Genomic DNA, 16,017 nt, shown 5'->3' with positions numbered 1-16,017 from the left:
CCATAGTAAGCACTAAGTAAAAGTTAAATAAATATCAAAATTAGGAAGTTGTATAGTCCATTACTTATTTAATAAATGAAGAACGGAAGGAGAAGAAGAAAGAAAGAAGCAAGAAAGGTGACAGGCACCCATAGAAAAGAGCATGTCTGGCTGGGCGCCTTGGCTCACACCTGTAATGCCAGCACTTTGGGAGACCAAAGCAGGCAGATCACTTGAGGTCAGGAGTTTGAGACCAGCCTGGCCAACATGGTGAAACCCCATCTCTACTAAAAATACAAAAAAAAAAAAAAAAAAAAAAATTAGCCGGGTGTGGTGGCGCATGCCTGTAATCCCAGCTACTCAGGAGGCTGAGGCAGGAGAATCACTTGAACCTGGGAGGCGGAGGTTGCAGTGAGCCGAGATCACGCCACTGCACTCCAGCCTGTACTCCAGGGCGAGAGGGTGAGACTTGGCAAAAAAAAAAAAAAAAGGAGAAGAAAAGAGAAAAAAAGAAAAGAGCATGTCCAATTGTGGAACTTTGAATGATTGCAAAAATACTGGACTGTGTAGGGCTGGAGGTAGAAACATTGAACTGGGGAGCAGGACTAAAGCCAAATCACAAAACTCCATATCTGCCCTGCCAACTACGGGGCAGAGAAATAACAAAATTTGCTTTATTAATTTCAAAAGAGTTCCCTGGCTTCATGGCAGATGATCGAAGAAAATAACACTAAAGGCAGGGACATCTAGTGAGAAGATTCCTAGATAGTTTGAAGAGATGAGCCTGTTTGCTAGAATGAAGACAATAGTGGTTGAGGTCGGGGCGAGGGGTAGTCCTGAGAGTCACGTAGGAGCTGGAAATGATGTGGGGAGTGAGAAAAGGGCACAGGTTTAGGACAGTTCTGCCTCTGGGTTTCTGCCTTGGGTTACTGCATGGATGGTAATTTTGCCTAGATAGAACATCCTGAATACCCTTGTAACCTATCTTGCTGTTGTATACAAAGATAAAAGTTAACACTACAAACTACTCTATATCTAAGAAAAGGAGACCATTTCTTCAGCTCATGACTTCACTGCCACAGAACACAATGGCAAGAATCCACTGCTATAACTGCCTAGGATCCTCATTTCAGAAGTAATTAATAATTACAAGAAGTGTCAGTCACCTTAAATGCTTACTTTAAAAGATGTCCTGATGCCCAGATGTGATTGGAATTGTTAACAAACATAATATAAGAACCCCAGGGATGTGACTCAGTATCATGTTGATTATTTGTTCAGAGTTTCATAGAAAAACTTGTTAAAACTATTGAATACAGTCTTGACTGAAGGAGTCTATTTATATACATGGTTAAAGAAAGCAGCAAATAAAATCCCCACAGGGCCTCAGTGGTGTGGACAGGACTGGCAAGACTATAAATCAGAACCTTCCTAATGTTCACGATTGGAATGAGATAATGCATGAGCCAGAAAAGCAAAAAAAAGGATTTATGATGATTCTAAATTACTCCCTAACCTGGCTTATGTGTGTCTCGAGTCTTAGAATGAGAAGAAAATTGAAAATAGTCCAGCCTTTCTTCAATAAGTCCATTGTGGCACAACAAATACCAGTTAATAAAAACTTATTGTAAAAACTATTAATGTATTTGAAGAATCTTAAGTATGAAATAATAATATTCAAAAGGTAGACATTCAAGTTTAAGAGACTCTGAATGATCTTTGTTGGGGGGGTCACTACAAAGGATTGTTGGGTCTTGATCTGACATGTTATTTTACTTTCCTTTTTTTTTTTTTTAACTTTTTGACTCTAAGTTTCTTCTTCAGATTGTTGAGAAAGGCCCCAAGGGTCTTTTTGTAAAAAATATATTATTACACTGTTGAGCTGCAGAATTTATGTTGTGGTTATGATTTAACATATGATCTCATTTAGGTGTTTATTAAAACTAATACAAAATCAGCAAACACATTACAATCTCATTATTTGCTTATTAATAGTCAATTCCCTGGTTTATGTGCTAAACTAGGATTATAATCTAAATTGTTATTTTCAATCTTTGAGTAGTACTAGTGATTGAAGGTCTACTGCTTACATATTGCTCAGTCCTGGAGTGGTAAATAAAATGAACACAGTCTCTGTTTTGTGAAGCACACAGCCTGCTGAGGGAGGAAACCATATACACAAATCAATATATATTTAAAATTACAATGAGAGCAATGAAAGAAAAGAATTGGGTGGCATGAGAGAAAATAAGGGGATCTTATTTATATCTGCCCATGATGGAAAGTTATTCTGAGAAAGCAATACAAGATAACTGTATTGCTGAAAACTGAGTAAGTCTGAAAACTGAGTAAGAGTTAGCCAGGAAAACACTTGAAGGAGAGTTTTCTAGAAGAGAGAAAAACATCACGAAGGCTGTGGGAATGCAGGGAGTTTTTACAGTTATGTTAAGGATGTTGAATTCCTTTCTATGTGAAAGGGGAAGTTGTTGAATGATTTTAAAGTAAAGACATACTATGATTTAGTTTACAAGTTTTATAATTCTCAACTGTAAATTGTTTCCAAAACATTTCTCAGCAGAGTTAAATGATATTGCAAAGGGCCTTAGGCGACTGTGAAGTTGAATTGTGTTTCTTTAAAAATACGAGGTGGCTCACGCCTGTAATCCTAGCACTTTGGGAGGCCGAGGCGCGTGGATCACCTAAGGTCAGGAGCTCGAGACTAGACTGGCCAACATGGTGAAACTTCGTCTCTACTAAACATGCAAAAATTAGCCGGGCATGGTGGCACACGCCTGTAATCCCAGCTACTTGGGAGGCTGAGGCAGGAGAATCACTTGAACCCAGCAGACGGAGGCTGCAGTCAGCCAAGATCACACCAATGCCCTGCACCCTGGGCTACAGAGTGAGACTCCGTCTCAAAAATATATAAATAAATAAATAAATAATAAAAAAAAACTTTATACATTTCTTTTACCATGTTACAAAACATTTGATGCTATCCTATTGACCATCAGTGTTCTATGTGCATCCTACTAAATTTACATTTTGGGGCTAGCAGTATACATAGTATATAAATACTCTTACAAATCAATATGGATAACAGCCTAATGAAAAAAACATGAAAAAATATGAAATGGTAAAAAAAAAAAAAAAAAAAAAACACCCCCAAAATGTTCAGCTCAATATTAACCGGGGAAAACGTAAACCAAAGTAACAGTGAGATACTATATTTTATCTAACCAGCTGGTAAAATTTATATATTTGGTGATAGCAAACGTTGGCAAACGTTTTGAGCCACATTTACAATCATCCACTGCTGGTAATGTGCAAATGGTACACAACTAGAGATGTTTGGCAGCTTTTATTAAAATTAAAAATGTACATTACTTATGACCCACAAATTCAATCTCTAGGCATAAACTGTAGGGTTAAACTCAAAACGCTTACACAGACAGCCATGTATAATTGTGTCCGAAATCGGTGGGTTGTTGGTCTGATTGACTCTTCAAGAATGAAGCCACGGACCCTCGCAGTGAGTGTTACAGTTCTTAAAGATGGGGTGTCCGAAGTCTGTTCTTTCTGATGTTCGGACGTGTTCAGAGTTTCTTCCTTCTGGTGGGTTCGTGGTCTTTCTGGCTTCAAGAGTGAAGCCCAGACCTTTGCAGTGAGTGTTACAACTCTTAAGATGGGACGTCTGGCCGCGTCTGGAGTTGTTCGTTCCTCCCGTCCAGAGTTGTTTATTCCTCCTGGAGGGTTCGTGGTCTTGTCGGTCTCAGGAGTGAAGCTGCAGACCTTCATGGCGAGTGCTACAGCTCATAAAGTCAGTGTGGACCCAAACAGTGGGCAACAGCAAGAGTTATTGCAACAAGCAAAAGCACAAAGCCTCCACAGTGCACAACGTGACCTCAGCAGGTTGCCACTGCTGGCACCAGCAGCCTGCTTTTATTCCCTTATCTGGCCCCCCCCCCCCACCCCACCCACATCCTGCTGATTGGTCCATTTTACAGCGAGCCGATTGGTCTGTTTTACAGAGAGCTGATTGGTCCATTTTGACAGAGCACTGATTGGTGCATTTTCAAACCTCGAGCTAGACACAGAGTGCTGATTGGTGTATTTACAATCCCTTAGCCATAAAGATTCTCCAAGTCCCACTAGATTAGCTAGATACAGAGTGCCGATTGGTGCATCCACAAACCTTGGGCTAGACACAGGGTGCTGATTGATGTTTTTACAAACCTTAAGCTAGACACAGAGTGCTGGTTGGTGTATTTACAATCCCTTAGCTAGACATAAATATTCTTCAAGTCCCCACCAGATTAGCTAGATACGGAGTGCCCATTGGGCATCCACAAACCTTGAGCTAGACACAGGGTGCTGATTGGTGCATCCACAATCCCTTAGCTAGACATAAAGGTCAAATCCCTACTAAACTCAGGAGCCCAGCTGGCTTCAGCTAGTGGATCCCACGCAGGGGCCGCAGGTGGAGCTGCCCACCAGTCCCGCGCAGTGCGCTGGCACTCCTCAGCCCTTGGGCGGTTGATGGGACCCGGCACCGCGGAGCAGGGGGTGGCACTCATCCTGGAAGCTGGGGCTGCTCAGGAGCCCTGGGGGATTGTGGGGGGCTCAGGCATGGCGGGCTGCAGGTTCCGAGCCCTGCCCTGAGGGGAGGCAGCTGAGGCCTGGCGAGAATTCCAGTGCAGCACTGGTGTGCCGGCACTGCTGGGGGCTCCTGCGTACCCTCCGCAGCTGCTGGCCCAGATGCTAAGCCCCTCAGTGCCGTGGGCAGCGGCGCCGGCCGGCCGCTCTGAGTTTTGGGCCGGCAAGCCCACGCCCACCCAGAACTCACGCAGCCCCGCAAGCGCCCGTGCAGCCTCGGTTCCCACACGCATCTGTCCCTCCACACCTCCCCGCAGTCTGAGGGAGCCGACTCCATTCTCAGCCAGCCCATAGAGGGGCTCCCACAATGCAACGGCGGGCTGAAGGGCTCCTCAAGCGTGGCCAGAGTGGGTGCCCAGGCCGAGGAGGCGCCCAGAGCGAGCGAGGGCTGCGAGGGCTGCCAGCACACTGTCACCTCTCATAATGATATTAATTGCAACATTGCAATAGCAAAAATGTACATAAAACAAAGGTTAAACTGTAAGACAATGGTTAAGGCATGGCACATCTATATTCTGAAATACTTGGCAGTGGTTAAAAATTGTGAGTTAGATCTATATTACTAACATGGCTAGACTGTGCAAGGGAGTGAATAAAGCAAGTTGCTAAAGAATGCAGATAATACAGTTCCAGTTATGTTAAAACAGTCACATACACTAGAACTGTATGTATTTCTTACAGTTGCTCGTATTTATAAAAGCAAAGAAAAAGTTCAAGTAGAGAACTTTCATTGATATTTAATGTTTTAATTATCTATGAAGTGACAAATCATGTTTTACTGTTCTTATTCCTGGTCCTAATAAAATAATCCAGCTAAGTCCATGCAAATTTAAAACAACCTCTTATTCTGTTTCATTGAATGTTATGAAATAAGGATTTACCTTTACTTTGAGTTTTAAGAGAATTTAGTTTGGTTTTGTGGATATTTGCTGACTTCTCAGCTATTGAAATATTTTTAAATACAAATTCACAAATGAGTATTTGAAAAATTGGAGCCTTTCATTAAAATGTTCACGTTAAATCCAGGTTATACTGACATCTAATTTTATTTCAAGTCTTATTAATCAAATTTTTCTTTAAAATTTTTTGGTCAAAATTATTTAAGTGATTTTACTGATACTAGTACTTGTTTCCACTAAGCCTCCTCTTACCAGATTCCCCTTACCAGCTCCTTGAGGGCAGGCACATCAACTTGTTAAATCAATGCCAGTATAGCAGTCAACCTCCTTTTAGGCAAATGCGCTACAATTCAACACCTTTGACTTAGCAGCTTCTCTGAATTTTCATCATGCAGGATACACAGGTGCCCAGTGTGAGATCGACATCAATGAATGCAATAGTAACCCCTGCCAGTCCAATGGGGAATGTGTGGAGCTGTCCTCAGAGAAACAATATGGACGCATCACTGGACTGCCTTCTTCTTTCAGCTACCATGAAGCCTCAGGTTATGTCTGTATCTGTCAGCCTGGATTCACAGGTGAGGCCAAGGAGATGGGATATGACTTGACTTTCTGGTATTTTATGGCAGACCATGGCTTTAACCAAATGGTGTATTAGCAGGAAGAGCTGTACTGTGTAAACTCTGCTGCTGTGGTGCAAAGGGTCCCCCTTGTGGGCATGAAAAGTATCTTGTTTCACATTTCAGAATTCCTCAAATCACGAGAGAAATATTAAAAAGAGGGATAAAGGAGGAATGAAAGGGATGACATTTTTATATGTTATACTGGGAACTGGAGTGCATCTCAAGTTCTTTACGTTACACACAGAAAATGTTGAAATTTTTATGCTATCAAATTTGATAATGATGTTAAATTTTATGTTATTCAAATTTGCTAGAAAAGTTATTGTACTTGTATTTACGCTGGGAAAAATGACCTAGTCTCAAGTAATCTTCCTCAACGATTCTGTAGCTAAAGTCATTCCACATATCAAATTTAAATTACTCTTTTTTTTTCACAACTTGCTTACCTAAAACCCAGAGGAAATTTGCATGTATGTGATCCAATGAACAGTTTTGTATTGTCTGCTTTCTGTTCTGAAAATTTTCAGAATTATTGAGGCATTCCCCAATTCATTAATGGCTAGCAATTTACCTACAATTGCATTGATATCACTGAGAAAACCAATTACAATCTAGATCTCTATCATATTTCTTTCTCAATAGATTAAGTGATGCCTCTGGAAAATATTATCAGTTGTTGTTGAGGATTTCTGAGAAAAGTAAATGAGAAATAAGAAAAGAAGGGGGTGTCTATTTACACTTAGGATTCTCTTTCAATGTTTCAGTTTTGAAGTTTAATGATCTTTGATTTGTGGCAGTGTTTGCTGCAAGGTCGATAAAAAAAAATGTTTATTTCCTTATTCACTGACCTTTCAAGGAGAACATACAGGAAAAAAATTCCCCAGGTGTCAATATCAGGAAAGTGGTATTTTCCCTGAACAACTTCTATCATGCATGCTTTCCACCCTAGTTTAAAAAATGCATCCAAATAAATCTTGATGTGACTCAACTGATTAAATGCATGAAATAAATCTTGTAATATATCATATTTCCCAATTATGTAAGCTGCTAGAAATAAATATGAGATCTGCAAACATACAGGTCTTTCTGAAATATATTTGTGTATTTACCTCACCTCTGGGGATATTTAAATTTCCTGTTTCTGTTTCTTACTATTGCCTCTTTTCAAAAATTTGTTTCTAAATTATTTGATTTTGGTCTAGTGTATGCATTTTCGCCAGCTACTTTATATTTTTCTTGGAATAAGGTGAAGGCATTATAAATAATTTTTTAAATATTGGTTTTAGGGTCATAAAGGGGTGATTCTGTGAAAGTCAAAGGACATTGCTAATATTACCTCATCAAATAAAAGGAAATGGGTGACCCCTTGAATCTGCAGATCTAAAAGGAGAGACAGTAGAATGTTCCAGAAAAGTGTTGGGCTTGATTTCTGAAGAGCTGCCAGGAATGACTATATGAGTTAAGATGTCCTTGGCTGCCCCAAATCTCTGTGGCTTAATGCAATGGTTTATGTTTCACTCATGTGAATTCCAAAACTGGGTTCCTATCATCAGTTGTCCTACAAATGGCAATTCAGGGTCACAGGCTCCTCTATGTTTTTCCCCCGCTTCAAAATGTTACTTCCAAATTTGCTGTGCTCTTCTGAAGCAAGCTACTGGAGAAGGAAAGAAAATGGAGCGTGACACCTGCAGATTTTATGGGCCAACCACTACAAGTAATTAATATCTCTTTTACCCACATATTATTGGTCAAATGTAATCATGTAACTACATTTAATTGCAGAAAAGACGAGAAAATCTAGTCTTTCTGTGTACCTAAAATAAAGAGAAAATAAGTTTTGCAAACAGATAACCAATTTGACACAATAGCTAGAACTGGTACACTGGGGATACGAACCTAGATCTTCTGATTCTAAGTTTATCCTCCTGCCTACTATGTCACATATTTTTATGTCTACATGTTTTTCTATATTTTGTTTTTAAATAACTTTTTAAATGATAATAGTATATTTATGTGCAGTTTTAAGAAATACAGGGAGGCCCATGTATGCTTTACCTAATTTTCCCAATAGTACCATGTTGCAAAACTATAGTTCAGTTATCAGACTTGCATATTGACATTGACAAAGTCCACATCCAGAACAATTATCATCACAAGGATTCCACCTCTCTCCTTCCCTGCCTCCTCACCCCTTATCCCTGGCAAATACTAATCTGTTCTGCACTTGTATAATTTTGTCATTCCAAGAATGTTATATAAATGGAATCGTGCAATATGTAAAGTTTTAGAATAGGAGTTTTTTTTTTTTTCCACTCAGCATCATTCTTTGGAGATTTATTGAGGTTGTGTGTATCAGTAGTTTGTTCCTTTTCATTGCTAAGTAAAATTCGATGGTATGTATATATCAAAGGTTTTTTAACCATTCAGCCATTGAAGGGCATCTAGATTGTTTCAGTTTTCGGCTATTAATTCATAACAGCCGCTGAATAAAGCTGCTAGAAACATTGTTGTACAGGCTTTTGTGTGAATATAAATATTCACTTCTCTAAGGTAAATGCCCAGGAGTAAAATTGCTGGTTCCTATGAGTTTCAGGTTTAGTTTTCTAAGAAACTGTCAAACTGTTTTCCAGTATGTCTGTACCATTTTGCATTCCCACCAGCAATGTACGAGTGATCCAATTTCTTTGCATTCTCACCAGCATTTAATGTTATCACTGTTTTTTTTAATAGTCATGTTGATAGGTATGCAGTGATATATCACTGTGGTTTTAATTTGCATTTACCTAATGCCTAGTGATGTTGAACATCTTATATGTGCTTGTTTGACATCTGTTTGTCTTTTGCAGGAAAATGTCTCCCCATGTTTTTTGCCTATTTCCTAGTTGAGTTGTTTTTATTTTTTTAACTGTTGAGTAATTTTCCACATACAGACCCTGGGCGTTTTTTGTGAGGTTATACCTAAGTATTTCATTTTCTTTTGAGGGATAGTAAATAGTATTCTGTTTTTAATTCAGTTTCTACATATTCATTATTAGTGTTGGGAAAGGCAGTACTGTGCATGTGGCCTTTGAAACCCCTACTCAGCCACATAAGAATGGGCCTTGGGCCTAGAACACTTCCTTCCCAAGAGATAAAGCGTCCTCGCAGACCATGCTGGAGTTATCACCTTGTGTGGGAATATCTTTCCCTGTTTCAGACTCAATATGTACTCCCTTGTTCTGCTTAAACATATGTATCATATGGCACCTAGCCAGCCCCACTGCTATAACTTTCTTCTGCGGGGAGGGCAAAAGGTTCTTCTGCTGCAGCATGAAATGGTTGCATGCTGCCAACTGCCCTGCATCTGCTGCAAGGAGGCCCTGCTGTTTATGGGGACTGCTTATGGGGTCACTACATAGCTGACCTTGCTCTGTCTCTTCTCTATGTGAGTAAAGCATTGTTCCATCTAGTACTTGACTGTGTTGTGTTTTCCTTGGTGACTCCAATACCAAAATGCAGTGGCCAAACGTGTCCAGACTTTTACTCCTGGTAATAAGCAACAGATGCCACTTGCTAAAGAGCTAGAACATAAAAATATGATTGTTTCTTGGTTGTTAATTGTGTATAGTGAGACTTTGTTTAACTCACCTATGAGATCTAGGAATTTTCTTTTTGTAGATTCCAGGGCATTGTCTGCATGGACAATTATGCCATCTGCAAAGAGGACTGGTGTTATTTCTTCCTTTACAATACACATGCTGTTTATTTTACTGTGTTGAGTACGAGTTGTGAGAGCAGACGTCTTGCTTCATTCACCATTTTAGAGGGAAAGCATTCAGTCTTTTACCATTAGCTATGAATTTTTATAGATGCTCTTTTTCAAGTTGAAGTAGTTCCTCTCTACTCCTAACTTGCTAAGAGTTTTTAATCATAAATGGGTATTGCATTTGGTCAGATGCATTTTCTGCAATTGATTTATCATGTAAGTTTCTTATTTAGCCTATTGATGTGGTAGATTGCAGTGGTTCATTTTCAAATATTGAACCAGACTTGCACATCTGAAATAAATCCCACTTGGTGTATTTTTTTTCAGTTTGCTAATATTTTATGACTTTTTTGCTTCTAAGTTCATGAAAGTTATTGGTCTATAGTTTTCTTTCTCTCTCTTTTTTTTTTTTTTTTTGTACTGTCTTTGTCTGGTTTTATGATCAAGGTAGTATTGACCTCATAAAATAAGTTGGAAAATGTTTCTTAATTTTCTATTTTCTGGAAGAGAGTATGTAAAATTGATGTTAATTATTCTTTAAATATGTAGTAGACATATTCAGGGAAATCAGCTGATCCTGGAGATTCCATTTTCTGGATCTTTTGAATTGCAAATTTAATTTCAGTATTGTTATAAGACTATCAAGAATACTTACTTTCGGCAATTTGTGGATTTCAAGGGATTGGTCCTTTTTTTTCTAAAAATTGTGTATTTTGCTGTCGTTGGATGGAGTATTTCTATATATGTCAATTAGATCATGTTGGATGATTGTAGTGATCGGATCTTCTATATTGCTGATTTTTCTGTTGAACTTCTGAGCATAATGTTGCTCATAATATTGCCTTATTACTCTTTTAATGGCTACAGAATCTGTAATGATTTCTCTGTTTTATTCCTAATTTTGACTATTTATATCTTTTCTCCCCTTTTATGTCCACCTTTTTACAGGTTTATCAATTTTACTGATTTTTTTTTTTTAAAATAGCTTTTGGTTTCATTTATTTTCTCTGTTTTCCTATTTGCAATTTTATTGATTTCTGTTCTTTTTTATATCCTTATTTCTGTTTGCTTTGGGTTTATTTTCTGTTTTTTAAATTTATTTATGTTTTTCTAGCTTCTTGAGGTAGGAAGTTTTATTACTGATTTAAGACCTTTTCTTTTTTTCTAATATGTAAGCATTATAAATTTAACTCTCAATAGTGCTTTAGTAGCTGCATCCCACATATTTTGATATGCCATACTTCCATCTTAATACTGTTCTGTGTATTTTTAAAATTCCTTTTTGACATCCTTTTTGACCTATGGATAATTTAGAAATAAGAATTGAATTGTTTAATTTCTGTTTAGAAATTTTTCTCTTGTCTTTCTGTTATTGATTTTCAGTTTGATGCCATTATGATTAGAGAACACATTCTGTATAATTTCAAATAATTCAAATTATTTCAAATTTGTTGGGGTTTGTTTTTTGGCACAGGATACAATCTATCTTGGTAAATGTTCCATGGTTGCCTGAATAAAAATTAAAAAACAACATGTGTTCTGCTATTGTTTAGAGGCGATTTCTATATATGTCAATTAAATCCCATTGACTGATGGTGTTGTTCACATTTTGTATATCCTTACTGATACAGAATAGCACTGTCTAGCAGTCCATTACTTGTTTAGAGGAGAGGTGTTAAAGTCCCCACCTATAATTATGGATTTGTCTCTTTCTTCTTTCAGTTCTATCAATTTTTCTTCACGTATTTTGAGGCTCTGTTGTTTGATATATACACATTTAGGGTCATTATGTCTTCCTGGTGTGCTGATCCTTTTATCATTAGGCAATGATTTTTTTTCTCATATTCTTTTCTTGCTTTGAAATCTAGTTCATTTGATATTGTTATAGCCATTCCTGCCTTTAAAACAATTATATTTACACAGCATATATTTTTCCACCCTTATATTTCCAACCCATTTATGTCATTAAATTTGAAATGATTTTCTTGTAAACAGTATATCAAACAGCAAATTGTTGGGTCATGCTTTTTTAATTCATCTTGCCAATTTCTGCCTTTTAATTGATGTATTTAGACCATTTATGTTTAAGTAATTATTAATATTGTAGGGCTTAGCTCTATGATTTTATTATGTGTTTTCTGTTTGATTCCTTTCTTTCTCTTTACTTCCTATGAATTAGTTGACTATTTTTAGGATTTCATCTTGATTTCTGTATAGTGTTTTTAAATATATTGCTCTGTGTAATTTTCATAGTGATTGCTCTGGGTATGACTGATCACAGCCTATTGGTTTCAGTATTTTACCACTTCAAGTGAAGTGTAGGAATTTCACTTCTATTTAGGTTTTTTTTTTTCGCCTTCTTCACTTTAAAATATCCTTGTTTTGAGGATCAGATGGTGTTATAATTTTTATTTTAATCATTACATATAATTTTAAAAACTCATGAAAAGAAGGATACTCCATTGTGTTTACTCATGTGTCTATTCTCCATTGTTTGTCCTCCCCACCTTAGGCCTGAAGAGTCTTTCTTTTTTAAAAAAATCATTTTATTTAGGTTTACAGAGCTTTCTTTAGCCATTCTATGAGGGTAGGTATGCTAGTGACAATTTCTTTTGGTTTTCCTTTGAGAATGTGTTTATTGCACATTCATTCCTGATAAGTAGTTTTATTCAATGTGGAATTCATGGTTGACAGTTCTTTTCTCATGGAACTTGAAAAATTCTACACAACTTTTTTTTCTGCACCCCATGGTTTCAAATGAGAAATCTGCTATCATTGTAAAGTGGTGCTGGGTGCAGGGTTTGGGGGAAGGAAGGCCGGCTCGGCAGGAAGGCAGGTTTGCAGGCTTTTGCTCCCTTTTCCAAAGACCAACAAAGAGAACTTTCCCAGCTCCCAACCCAAGCCCTTTTGGAACTGTGTGTGGTTGTTGGCATCCTGTGGTGCCTCCTTGCCATCCCTGTCCTTTCCATGCCTGGCAACGGGTCTTTGTGGCTCTGCAGAATGGAGATTTAAACCTAAGTTCATGGCAAAACATCTGAAGTTCATCACCAGGACTGTGATGGTATAGGAAAGGAACGTGGAAGGTGCATAGAGGACCCTAAACAGAATCCTCACTACGGATGGGCTCACTGAGGACATTAAGTTTCAGCGGTATTATGAGAAGCCATGCGGCCGGCGACAGAGGGAAAGCTATGAAAAGTGCCGGCGGATCTACAGTATGGAAATGGCTCACAAGATCAACTTCTTGATGCGAAAGAATCAGGCAGATCCGTGGGTAGGCTGCTGAGGCTTGTGGATGGGACATCCAGTATGAAACCCTCATCCAGTTTTGTCTCCATCTCTTTTTTTTTATACAATCCCATTTCCTATTACAGTTCTGCAATAAACTCAGTAAACTCAAAATAAACTCAATATGTTTGCAAAAAAGAAAAAGAAAAGTGGCGTTGCCCTATAGGTAATAGATTATTTCTATCTAACTGCTTTCAGTATTTTTTCTTTGTCTAATTTTCAGCAATTTATTTGTAATATGACTTGGTGTTAACTTATTTGGGTTTATCCTATTTGAGATAGTCTCACCTTTTAAAATCAGTAGATTTATGTCTTTTGGCAAATTTGGGGGCTTGTCAGCCAATTTTTCTTTGCATATTCTTTCAGATCCTTTTTTTTCCCCCCACTTCTGGGACTCTAATCATACAAATATTGGGTCTTTTGCTATGCTTCCAGAGGTTTCTGAGGCTCTGTTTTTATTTTTGTTTCAGTCTATTTTCTGCCTTTTGCTCAGAATGAGCAAATTCTTTTGATCTGTACTCAAGTTCATTGATTCTATTCTTTTTTGTCTCCCATCTAGTATTGAGCCCATTCAGGGAGTTACTTCATCTATTGTTTTTTACAAGTCTATAATTTCCATTTTGTTCTTTTAAGCAACATATGTTTTTGCTGATACTTCTGTTTTTTCTTCATCTCAGGAGAATTTGTAATTGCTTTTTAAATCATTTTTATGCTGGTTGTTTTAAAATTCTTGTTAGATAATTCCAATATCTGATTTATCTCTGGGTTGACATCATTTCATTTTATTTTCTCATTCAAGTTATGGTTTTACTGATCCTTGTGATGACATGATTTTGAATTGTATGCTGGACATTTTAGATATTAAGTTAGGAGACTCCATGTCTTCTTTGAATTTTTGAATTTAGCAGACAATCACCTTTTTAGGTTTTAAGAACAGGTCCTGGCCTACTTATGTGGACCGTGGGTCCAATGATCAGTTTATTTTCTGATTCTTTGCTGTGTTGTTTTGACCTCCTTGGCTTACCTTGTGCCATTGGGCCTCCCAGGATCTCTACTGATGATCCCTGAGTGGTCAGAAGGTGTTTCCTTAGGTGAGAATGTTCCATGTCCTTCTGAGAAATGGGAGTCTTTGATTTATGGAGATGAAGAGGCTCCTTTAGTGGGTGTTGTGGTGAGCTTCTCCCTGTCTCTGGGGGTAGAGAGCATTTCCTAGGCTGAATACCTGTTGTGGCATAATCCCCTTTACTGATCCCCCAGTCACAGGGTATCTCTTGATGGAAATGGGGAGTCTCACAACTGCTAAGGAAGGAAAACACTTCACATAACAGGCCGTTGTGGTAGCATAAGTCCTTTTGCCATGGCCCCCTTGCCATATGATGCCTCTGGGGAGGGGAGGAGAGGGAAGGCTCAGCAACAGAGGAGGTGAGCTCTTTCTCTGGCTGCTCTTTTTTCTTTTCTTTTCTTTCTTTTCTTTTCTTTTTTACTCCTTCTCCTTCTCCTCCTTCTCCTTCTTCTTCTTTTTTTTTTTTTTTTTAATCAGTAGGGCTTTGTTTAATTCTCTTTGCCCATTCTTCCAGGCTCGCCTTGTGTTGTAGGTGGGACTCTCGTTCAATCTGGGGAAAGAAAGAGCCAACCTCGGCCACCTTCTCTTGTTTCTGTTGCTGACCGGGGATCAGCAAACACCAGGACGGAGGCACCTCCTTGTGTTTTGCTGGAGGTTATAAAAAGCCCTGATGCTTTGCTGTTAGTCCTGGGGCGTCTAACCAGTTCACCTTCCTCTTCCACCTTTCAGAGTTCTGTTTGGTTGTTACATGTAGTTTTTAGTCATGCTTAGTGGGGAGAAACAGGGAGAGACAAGTCTATGCTCTCTTGTCCAGTCTAAAAGTCCCTATGTAACATTTGTTAAAAACACTTGTGTTATAGTAGTATAAAGAAAAAAAATTTTTTTAATGGCTTCAGGTAGAAAAGCAAGTGTTAACTTTCTCTTTATCTTCCTGATGGTACCAAGAAGTTCAAAATATCATTTATTTTTATCAATGAGATTACTATATTTATAATTAATTATTAATAAATAACTTACTATTTCCCTTGCCTTTCTTCCATCCCGAATAGTTGGATATTCAACTTTATTTTTATTTGTTATACGTCCATTTTATATTCTGCAGATAGAAAACATACAGTTTACTTTTTTACACGCTATGTGTATTTATAGCTCTATTGGTTGTTAGATTAAAATAAAATTTCCATTATGTTGAAAAATGTATTTGTGCATAGTACATTTACTGACAGCTCCATTCAAAAGAACCTTTCCAAGTGTTAAATACAGGTATAAACTGTTCTTTTTTTGTATTATAATTAAGAATGTATTTATTACTCTTCACTACTTGTGTAATTACCTTCTATATTGAAAATATTTGCATATGTAACGTAATTTTTCTAACTTTTTATAATGTAAAAATGATATATACCAGAGTAGAAAATTAACTGACAGTCTCAGAATTATACTCAGGGAGTTAGAAATAGAGAGAGCATGAGACCATGGAAGATGACAAATGAAAACAGGAACTCAAGGAGGCAGAGAATCCTAGTGAGAGGAATCAAGACCCCCTGAAGGAGGATTAACTTTTATTCAAGGTTTCTTCTAGAATTTCCAGCAGGTAAAGCAAGTTACCATGGCCCAGAGAAACCAAAAGTCTCATTTGGTAAGGTAATTGAGAAAAATCTAAAGATCCATTTAGATATTTTAATGACTAGAATTGAACCATGCCTCTAGAGGCAGTAGTGGTTACTATTCTCTAATTCTCCAAAATCATTTCAAAAAAAAATT

The 16,017-nt window shown here is 37.8% G+C and overlaps 2 protein-coding genes across 11 annotated transcripts in view; both read left to right on the top strand.

Annotated features, from left to right (window-relative positions):
- CRB1 (crumbs cell polarity complex component 1) overlaps nt 1-16,017 on the top strand; it is a 282,191-nt gene that overhangs the window by 150,395 nt on the left and 115,779 nt on the right. For all 10 annotated transcript variants that reach the window (XR_008536849.1, XM_009440300.5, XM_054657037.2 and 7 more), the window contains one exon: nt 5,930-6,112. Coding sequence is in view for 9 of the 10 variants with exons in the window: in XM_009440300.5 (XP_009438575.2) it covers nt 5,930-6,112 (183 nt within the window). In the remaining variant the exon portion in view is untranslated. The remainder of the gene's footprint in view (nt 1-5,929; nt 6,113-16,017) is intronic.
- Nucleotides 12,092-15,156, top strand: LOC104004283 (small ribosomal subunit protein bS21m-like). The gene is given in 1 exon segment (XM_054657076.2): nt 12,092-15,156. A coding segment is annotated over 1 exon segment (264 nt). The 5' UTR covers nt 12,092-12,924; the 3' UTR covers nt 13,189-15,156.

This window comes from Pan troglodytes, chromosome 1 (assembly GCF_028858775.2).
Source record: "Pan troglodytes isolate AG18354 chromosome 1, NHGRI_mPanTro3-v2.0_pri, whole genome shotgun sequence".
Lineage (NCBI taxonomy): Eukaryota > Metazoa > Chordata > Mammalia > Primates > Hominidae > Pan > Pan troglodytes.
Note: the sequence above shows the minus strand (reverse complement) of the source record. Positions and strands in the feature narration are given on the sequence as shown.